This window comes from Cloeon dipterum, chromosome 1 (assembly GCF_949628265.1).
Source record: "Cloeon dipterum chromosome 1, ieCloDipt1.1, whole genome shotgun sequence".
NCBI lineage: Eukaryota > Metazoa > Arthropoda > Insecta > Ephemeroptera > Baetidae > Cloeon > Cloeon dipterum.
The window spans coordinates 41,232,420-41,241,395 of record NC_088786.1 but is presented as its reverse complement, the minus strand read 5'-3'; the positions used below and the strand labels follow the sequence as shown (position 1 = coordinate 41,241,395).

At 47.4% G+C, this 8,976-nt stretch overlaps 2 protein-coding genes across 4 annotated transcripts; one reads left to right on the top strand and one right to left on the bottom strand.

Annotated features, from left to right (window-relative positions):
- The first annotated feature begins 214 nt into the window (after window positions 1–214).
- centrocortin (cerebellar degeneration-related protein 2-like) lies at window positions 215–8,744 on the top strand. Of its 3 annotated transcripts, none has more exons than XM_065476920.1 (9): window positions 215–488; window positions 4,611–4,723; window positions 4,784–4,932; window positions 4,983–5,363; window positions 5,635–5,815; window positions 5,863–6,088; window positions 6,141–6,284; window positions 6,345–6,527; window positions 6,729–8,744. In XM_065476920.1, exons 1-9 carry the CDS (start codon window positions 437–439, stop codon window positions 7,355–7,357), a joined length of 2,058 nt encoding a protein of 685 aa, XP_065332992.1. In that variant the 5' UTR covers window positions 215–436; the 3' UTR covers window positions 7,358–8,744. The 3 variants fall into 3 exon arrangements, with proteins under 3 accessions (XP_065332992.1, XP_065332991.1, XP_065332993.1); XM_065476919.1 differs by lacking the exon at window positions 215–488 and adding an exon at window positions 4,276–4,502; XM_065476921.1 differs by lacking the exons at window positions 215–488; window positions 6,345–6,527 and adding an exon at window positions 4,276–4,502.
- On the bottom strand, window positions 2,986–3,742 carry LOC135934951 (ADP-ribose glycohydrolase OARD1-like). The gene is made up of 2 exons (XM_065476944.1): window positions 3,594–3,742; window positions 2,986–3,540 (listed from the first exon to the last, which is right to left on the bottom strand). The coding sequence occupies exons 1-2, from the start codon at window positions 3,648–3,650 to the stop codon at window positions 3,001–3,003; spliced, it is 597 nt and encodes a 198-aa protein (XP_065333016.1). The 5' UTR covers window positions 3,651–3,742; the 3' UTR covers window positions 2,986–3,000.
- Window positions 8,745–8,976: the final 232 nt, after the last annotated feature.

Genomic DNA, 8,976 nt, shown 5'->3' with positions numbered 1-8,976 from the left:
ATCATCAAACCAACAGCTTCACCAGATTTTGCCTTATCTGCGATTATAAAAAAGAGCGTGTCGTTTTTTACTATCAAAAAGCAAAGAGCGTGTGAGTGTGAGTGCGGGTTGGCAAGGTGGGCAGGTGGACTGTGTGGCGAGTGTGTGTGATTTTATTGCGGGAGAGCGGCGAGTTGAGCAGCGTCTTGGCCGAGAGGAGGCTGGCTGCTAGTTATTTCTCCGACCTAGACATTCATTCGCGTTGGCAGCCGCCGGAGCAGCAGTTGGCCCACGGAGGCGCTCTCGTGAAAGTCTCTCTCTCTCTCTCTCTTTCAATGAAGCCGACACAATAAGGCTGCAGCTCGATCTTCTGCAACAAACACACTCACTCGGCGAGATCCATCAGCGCAGCATTTTTCTGTTTCTGCCACACCGAAACAAACAGCGCAGCTCCCATATGGACTGGGACGACGTCGTCACCGCCGCGGAGGAAATCTGGGCTGGAAATGGTCAGTTTTCAAAATTTTTATTACAATTCTTAATAATTTGATTAAAAATCAATTATTTTAATTTTTGAAAATGTCAAAAAAATGTCGAAAAACATTTTTTTCTGCTTATTTTTAAATTTCGGACAATATAATTAGTTCAAAAAATTGCTACAAGCAAGGAAATCAATTTAGAAAAATTTCCGGTAAAAATAGCGATTAAAAAATTCCTAAACGAGGCGATTGTGAAAGTTAATTAATCACCATAGTTAATTAATAGCCATAAAATAAGCTAGCTTTCAAAACTACGCGACCAAAACTAGAGCAGCGTCGCCGCCGTTGTTGTTATTGTCTGTTGCATAGATTTTTTTCCTTTATTTCACCAGCTCTTTGGGCGCTGAAATACAAAAGCTCCTCTCCCTCTCTCTCTCTCTCTGCAACGCGGGCCATATAATTTACTATTTTCTTCCTTGTTTGCACTCTCTTATTATTATTTGCCGGTGCAATCGTGAGAAAGTCGAATATTTTATTCAAATCCCGCCGAAAAATCCGCACACGACAAGATACTTTCAAAGTGCCAAAAGAAAAATGGCCCTGAATTTATTGCACTTCCCACGACACGACACGACACTCAATCGCTTCCGTCGATTTTGATTCCAATCGAAACCCAATATGCCCGGTTTTGTAACGAATTCAATCCCCTTTTGTCCGCCACACCGAGCGAATTCGCCTCGCAAAATCAAACTCGATCCTCGTGTGTGGCACATATTAATATGTATTATTATTATTGGGTGTGCAAACAAACGTCATTCGATCTCGTTAAAAGATTGGCTGCTGGATTATGTGAAGACGCAACACACACATTCGTCGTAACAATGAAACCTGTTGTGCGACTTAGCAAGACGACAAGTATGGTGTCACGTTTAACCGACAAAAGCGAAACTCATTCCAACCGCGCGGTGATTTATTGTTCGTTACAACATAGAAAAATTAATTAAAAAAAATAAACGCGTCTAAACTTGCTGAATTCCTCGTAAATTTCATCCTAACGGTATTCAAATTGCTCGTGCTGGGATCTTTTTTATGGCTGCGCGGAGTAAATAACAGTTCCAAAAATAATTGATTTATGGGCCGAAAAGAGCATAAAATACATATATTTTTGCTTAATTTTCACGGTCCTGCAGATATGAAGAGTTGAATTTGCTGATTTATTTATCGAAATTAAGAGTTTGTTATTCTCACCAAGGTAAAAACAAATCATGAAGTGCTTGACTGCCATTTAAAAAAATGGCGGCGGTAAATATGTCAAAAATTCTTGGAAAAAATTTAGAATTCTGGTTTGTGATGCTGTCAAGCGGCAAACTGACCTAAATTTTGAATGATTCTTCACAAAAACAATTAAAAACTCTAAGATTTTTCTGCTGTAGAGGAAAAGTGATTTGAAAAATGGCGGAAAATTCATACACGCTTTAGCCGTTATAATTGGAATAGAAATTAAACAAGGAGCCAGGTTGCGATCTGTTTTTTTCCCGCCGGTCAGAAGTCAAATATGGCGTCAAAATATTTAGTTGTTTGAATATTCGCCCGTTTTGAAGCTGCGCAGTAAACTTGTGCGCATCTTAAGCATGCGCAGAATGTTCACATCGCTTCTTCATCTAATAGAGATTCTGAAACTCATTACTGCGCATGGTTGAACAAGGTTAAAACCTTCTGCGCAGTTGAAATTCCCACCGGGGTCCGGGTTGCAATCTTTGTTGGTTCCCGCCAGTCAGAATTTAATATGGCGTCCAATCAGGAGACAGTCGAGCGGCCAATCAGAAGCGTCGATGCTCATTGCTCTCGATCGAAAATTTAAAACGCTAGCTGGCAGAGATCATTTTAACATAAAATTCTTGGAAAAATCCAAATCCTGGGTTTCTGACATATTAATGCATTAAAGAGTGGCATAAAATGAGTAGTTTTACGCTAGAACGCTTCAAAACTGCGCTTGTAAAGATTTTTGCTGGAGACAAAGTGATTTTAACGATTTTAAAAATGGCGGGAAATTAATACGCCAGAAATTCGCAGCAATTTTTGTACTGTTAACAGCCAGAAAACGATTGAAAGAATTTAATTCTACCACTTTACATCTGTTAAATCCACAAATTATAGAACAAGAGTATCAATTCCGCGTGTTCATGGTGAGAAAAATGGCGGGAAATCTGTAGTTAGTGTCAAGTTGAATGAAAATCCGCAGCATTTAAATACAAAACGGATATTATTTGACAGAAATCTAATATTATACGCTTTATTGCAAGTTTACCAAAATTGTAAAAAGGTGCGATCGATATCAACAATCTTTTTAACGAAATCAGGAGCGAAGTTCTCACAGATTAAAAAAGATGGACGCCAGATAAAAGTTAAAAGAAATCGAATTACCATATTAAGACAAAAATACAAGTGATAATTTTCAACACTATTTATTATCAGTCAACAAAAGAATTGAATCTCAAAATAATGCAACCTGTCGAAGTCCAAGAATCAGTATAAATCAAAATCAATCATCGAGGAGGCAGAGATGCAGCCTGATGGGGTACTGACAGAAGACTTTCTCGATCAGGTTGCGCACCCTGTGCCAGGAGAGGCGGTCGCGGCCGCAGCCGAGCATCGGCAGGGCCAGCTTGGTGATCCTCCGCTCCCTGACCTGGCGCAGCAGGTTCCGCAGGGCCAGCTCGAGGCCCCTGTAAGTGGCGCGGTCGTGGTGCCTCCTCTTGGTCACCAGGTTGAAGATGTACTGGGCGCCCTTCAGTCCCGTCCTGGTGGACAGTTGCTTGGTCACGGGCACCACCTGGCCCACCCTGAGCCCGCGGCCGCGCCTGCTCTCGCCGGACAGGAACCTGCGGTTGGCCGGGAAGGCGTCGCACACGTCCTTGGCCACGCCGGCGTTCATCCGGCTGTCGCCGCCGATGCACAGCACCACCGACATGTCCGCCGTCGCCAGGTTCCACCCAGGGTGCTCGATCCACACCGGAAACCCTTCGCGCAGCCGCTCCAGCTTCTTCTGCATGCGATAAACCACCGTCTCGTCGTCGCATTTCTGAGAAATTAATTTTCTAATTAAAAATAAATGGATGCATGCCAATTGCTAACCTTCATCTTCTGCTGCAACCTGAAATAGAGGCGCACGGACTCGGACGATGCTCCCATTTTCACCTGGAATTAATAATTCCGTTTGCGGTAGCGGCCTTTTCCACTTCTCACGCGACCGCTCAATTCGAGAATGACAAAGAGACAGGATGTAAAAATCTCAAGAATTTTCTTCATCCGATAATAATGGCGGAATGCAATAAGTGAAATTCGTCGGTCGTAAAACAATGTTTTTGTTATGTATCGGCACCGACAAGAATTTTCCTGTCGAGAAATCGGAAGTTCTTTCACATTCTTGAGCTATTTTAATGAATTTCATCCTCTTTTAATTATATTTCCATAATCTACGCATTAGTTAACTGTTAACACGTCACGTCGCGACGCCTTTCAGTCATTCACGGTTGCGAATTCGGAATAATTCTCCAAATTTGGTGCGGAATTCGCGCGTCTCGCTTCATCCGTGCATGTTCGCGCCTGCGAAACTCGGAAGCCGCAGAGAACTGCACCATAAACGGGGCAGGCCGATCGATATGGCAACAAAGCGCATGCCTCAGCGAGACACGCACTCTCGACGGAAAAAAAGGCGGCAAATTCAAACAGACGTTCTTTTGGTGCATTCGCGGCGCGCCATTCGCATCTCCTCTGCGACCGGCCCCCTTCCCCCTCCTTGCGGCTGCCGTCTCGACCGACTGTCTCGAGTTTCGAGCAGCAGGCAAGGTGGTTGTCGTCGACTCGACTGCTGCGTGCGTGTTATCGTCGCCGAAATGCCCGTGTTGTCGGCCTGAGCGTCGGCCCGACCCTTCGACCGCAGCCCCCGCGGGCTGTCCACGGCCATGTTCGCCAACCACCGAGCCGAAGGGCTGCTCGACGAGGACGTCGACCCGGCCGACTTCAGAAACTGCATGATGCAGGGCATGTTTTTTTCATTGTTTAATATTTAAATTTTATTCAAATTCGTCTCCGTCGGGTCCAAGGACGTTTTTGCGCGGTGATAATTATTCGGTTATCTCTGTGTTGCAGACCTGCAGCTGGCGGCCGAGCTGGGGAAAACCCTGCTGGAGCGAAACAAAGAGCTGGAGCACACCCTGCGGCAGCAGCAAACGCTAATCGACGACCAAACACAGGAAATTGAGGTGAGCACCTGACACGTTACGGGTCAAATTAAAAAAAAATCATGAATGAATTTTTTTCAGTACTTAACGAAACAAACGACAGCGCTGCGAGAAGTGAATAATTCAAGACTGAGGATTTACGAGCAGCTGGAAGTGAGCATTCAGGAACTTGAAAGGAACAATCAACGCCTCCACGTCGAAAATGCCGCGGACAAGAAGCAAATCAAAAGGTTAATTTTAACATTTAAATTAATTACCATAAATAATTTTCCGTCTGCAGTCTGTGCCACAGTTTGGACTCGATGGAGACGCGATGCGAGGAGCTGAGTCGGCAGTTGGAGGAGGCGCAGGCGGCCGAGCGGCGCCGCCAGACCGCCGCCGCCGCCGCCGCCGCCGCCGCCGCCGCCGCTGCAGCCTCGAACGGCGCCTCCGTGACGGCGACGACGCCGCCCAGTCCGACGAAGGGCGAGGAGCAGGAGGCTCTGGTGACCGAGGTGGCGCAGCTCAGGGCGCAGCAAGGCCGCGAGCAGAAACGCGCTGAAGAGCTCGAGGAGCAGCTCACCCTGTTGATTCAGGAAAATGCGGCCCTCGAGGAGCACGTCGCCGCCTTCAAACTGCGAGAGGAACAGCTCAGGAATTTCGAGGAGGAGATTACAAACATGTACGTTGGCCCTAATTTTTACTCTACAGGGTCGAAAACCTATGAAATGACATCTTACTCGGTGCTTTGTATTTTGTACCTTGAGGGAACAACCCTGACGTTGCCCTGAGGATTTTAAAAAAATCGTTACACGCTTTCGACCCTGTTGATCTCGAATTTAATGTTGGTTTCATTTAAATTAGCGAGAATTTGCCAAAATTTTATTTAATATGTGTCCGAACCTCTGAAGGACTGCCCTGTTTCCATTTGTGACTTGAAATCTGTATTTTAGGCAGGGCCAACAAATGTGCTTCCGGTGCATGAAACAAGGTGGCGGCGGGCTGAGCACGGCCACACCGTCGCTCATGGACGACGACTTTTCCAGTTCCATCATGGAGGACGAGAGCATTCTTGACGATGACCTTGACACCGAGGTGCAATCAATTGCGTCCGAGACGCAAAACACAGTCTTGGTAAGCTAAAAATTTAATTTTAAAATAGCTCTAAATTAGAATTTTAGTCTGATAACCCGTACCGAGTGCTGGTGGAAAAGTACGAGGCCCTGCTGAGCATGCAGCGGCGGCCGTCGAAGCGTTCAGGGACGCCGTCCACCCTGCAGGGCAACCAAACCTGCAGCTCGCCGGCTCCCTCGCTGCACGACGCAGGCAACTGCCTCTCCCTGCAGGAAGAACTGCAGCTCTCGGGAGAGTTTGGCTCACCCGGCGCCCTCGGACTCAGCGAATTTAGTGAGTTTCGAACTTTTATTTTTAATATCTAATTTATTAATCTGTAATTCAGGTAAAGTGGAAGAAGGCGAGCCGAAAGACGCGTCAGGCGTGCAGACGGGCTTCTCGGAGGCGGAAACGAACTCGTCCTCTGGCGTGTCGGAGGGCGAGCAGCCGCGACAGCAGCACCGCGCCAGCCAGACGGACCTCATGTCCGGTGGGTGCCTCTCGAGTTTAACGCTAACCTGAGCTTCACTAACCCAAAATTCGATAACAGGTGGCGGGAAACTGCTTTGGTCCATCTCGGCGCCGGCGTCCGAGTGCGTGGTCAGCGTTTACGACGAGTGCGCTGACCCCACCGAGAGCCGCTTCCAAAAGGCGCCAGAGTACAAGGAGCTCTTCAGCGAGATCTTTAGCGTGCTCAAAACGTCCGTCAGCAAAACAGCCGCAGAATCAAAAGGTTCTTATTCAATTTAATCCTAGTTTAACCAGCTTTATATTATTTTTTAAAATGGAAAATTGGTTTGATTTAATTCGTGCCGCGGAAATTTGGCAGGTCGTTTGCCCCGCCCACTTCCGCGGCACTTTTTATAAAAAAATTCTAAACCAACAGTCTTACAAATTTAAATTAATTCTTTCTTTTTTATAATTTTCAACTCAGAAAAATCAGGTGCCAAGGAGGAGAAGCGGGAGAAGCGCCAGAAGAGTCCGGAGTCGAAGGTGAGCGGCCAGGCGGAGGCGGGAGAGCCGGACGCTGGCACGATCGAGCCGCTGGACCGGGACGAGCAGCCGAGTCCGAGCAGCGTGCAGTCGGTGGGTCGGGGGCGGCGCTCGCGTCGCTCGAAGGCGCGCGCCAGGGCCGAGCGAAAGGCCGAGCAGCTGCGCCGCAAAGTGCTGGCCCTCACGCCCGAGCAGCTGAGCCAGGAGCGGCAGGCGGCCGCGGCCGCCGCCCCGGGCCCCTCGCTGCCCCCCAGGGAGCACTCGCCGGCCGCCTCCGAGCACAGCCGCCGCGGAGGCGGCACGGGCGGCGGCCGCCACTGGGCGAGACGCGGCCGCCCCCTCGACGCCGCGGCCATGATGCCCTGGACGCGGTACCAGCAGGCCGCTCCGGCGCCCCCGGCCGCCCCGATCCCACCCCCGACGGCCCCCGCCGCCGCCCCCGTCGAGACGCGTCGGCCGCCGCCTGTCGGCTTCACCAGCATGGCCTCGGCCGACGTGGCCAGGTTGCGCAACCTTGAGAAAAGCTACGCCGAGGTGCTGCGAGCCGGAATGAAGAATCGAAAGAAGTGAGCCGCCCCCGGCCGACTCCTCCCAACCGCCCCCAACCCCCTTAGAGACGTCTGTTAATTGGAAATCGTCTGAAAAGCGGTAAAATTGCAAAAATCTTGAATTTAAAATGTCACGGGTCAATTTTCCGCTGTTCAAACTCAATTGAGGTCCAGGTTTTTTTCTAAAGCGGTCATTTTTTTCGGCTTTAAATGTGTTTGGTTTGCTTATTGGCAGTTGAAAGCCGTCAAAATCCTCTTGAATGCGTGGTTTTACTGGACGAAATTACCGTTGGCCAGATTTCCGCGTCAAAAATTACTCTGGGATTCTTTTTAGCTAGTAATATATTGATTGGTTTAATTTAAATTGAATGATCAGTTGTCCGCAATGTTCAATACTGGTAACCAGGATTAATTTTCCCCCTTAGGTCAAATTTCCGCTGTCATCTGCCATTTTTCCGCTTGCTACAGTGCTCCATGGCCAATTTAACAGCTAACTCGGTTGTGTTTTGGACGATTTTTCCAGTGTTTTTAATTACATTTGCAATTTTCCCGCCGATCAAGCGAATTTTCAGACGAAAAACTGCCCTCCTTCCCTTATCTCTGCCATTTTGGCCGCTTCGCAGGCGGTGTCTATATCAAAAGACAGTTGAGTTGTCTGCTTCTCACCTTTTCGTCCCAAAGGAGGCAATTTTAGTGATATCTAGCTCATAGCCATACGCTAATTAATTGATTCGGGGTTTTTTCCTGCATTGTTGAGACGTGGCGGCGGCGGCGGAGGAGCGGCTGCGGCGCTTTTTGTCTCTCTGGAGCTGTGCTTTTCAGATTTTCTTGGGGGATATTTCAGTTAGCGTTAATCCCGCAGTGTAGTCAAGGGTCCACGTTTTCTGATTGCGCTTCTTAGCACGCGACACGCGACACGCACCTTCCTTTTTATCAAATTTTAATTATTTTTGAGCTGCTTTTTACTCTGCCCGCAACGAGATTTATTCAAATCTGGATCTAGTCAAGTTCGTTCGCGATCCGTTCAGATTTTTGCAGAAGTTGTTGTTTATTTTATTCTTTTACGAATTGTGTGTGGGTGTCGACAACCTTCTTTCGCTGTGTATCGAATATTTTGTATTGCGTATGTTTGTGATTCAGTGTTTGCACGCGTTACACACGTTTTACTCTCTCTGCATCGTCCGTCAGATTACTTGTGATTTGTTTTTAAACTTTTGGCAGCATTTCGAATGACTCTGATTTGCCCAAGTGATTTTTTAATTCGTTAACAAACGCCCGTCTCTTCTCCTCAACGATAATGTTCGCGAGGAAATTATGAAAAAAAAAAATAAAATATGGCGATTATGACAGTATGTTATTCTCTAGGCGATCGTATTATACACAAATAAAGGAGATGAAATGGAACAAAATTATGGTTTTTTATTTATTAATACATAAGTTATCTCTGTGGAAATTGATTTTGGTCAAAATCAGGTCTAAACAGGAATAAAAATCAAACATTCTTTGCCCAACTGTTCTTCGCAGCCATTTTCTGGTACGAAAGGTTTGGCCGAATTTTTGTAATTAAAGTGGGAACGCCCCCTTTGCTATTTACCTCCCATTTTTTGGATTTCCCGCTTAACGGCACGCCCCCCTCCCCTT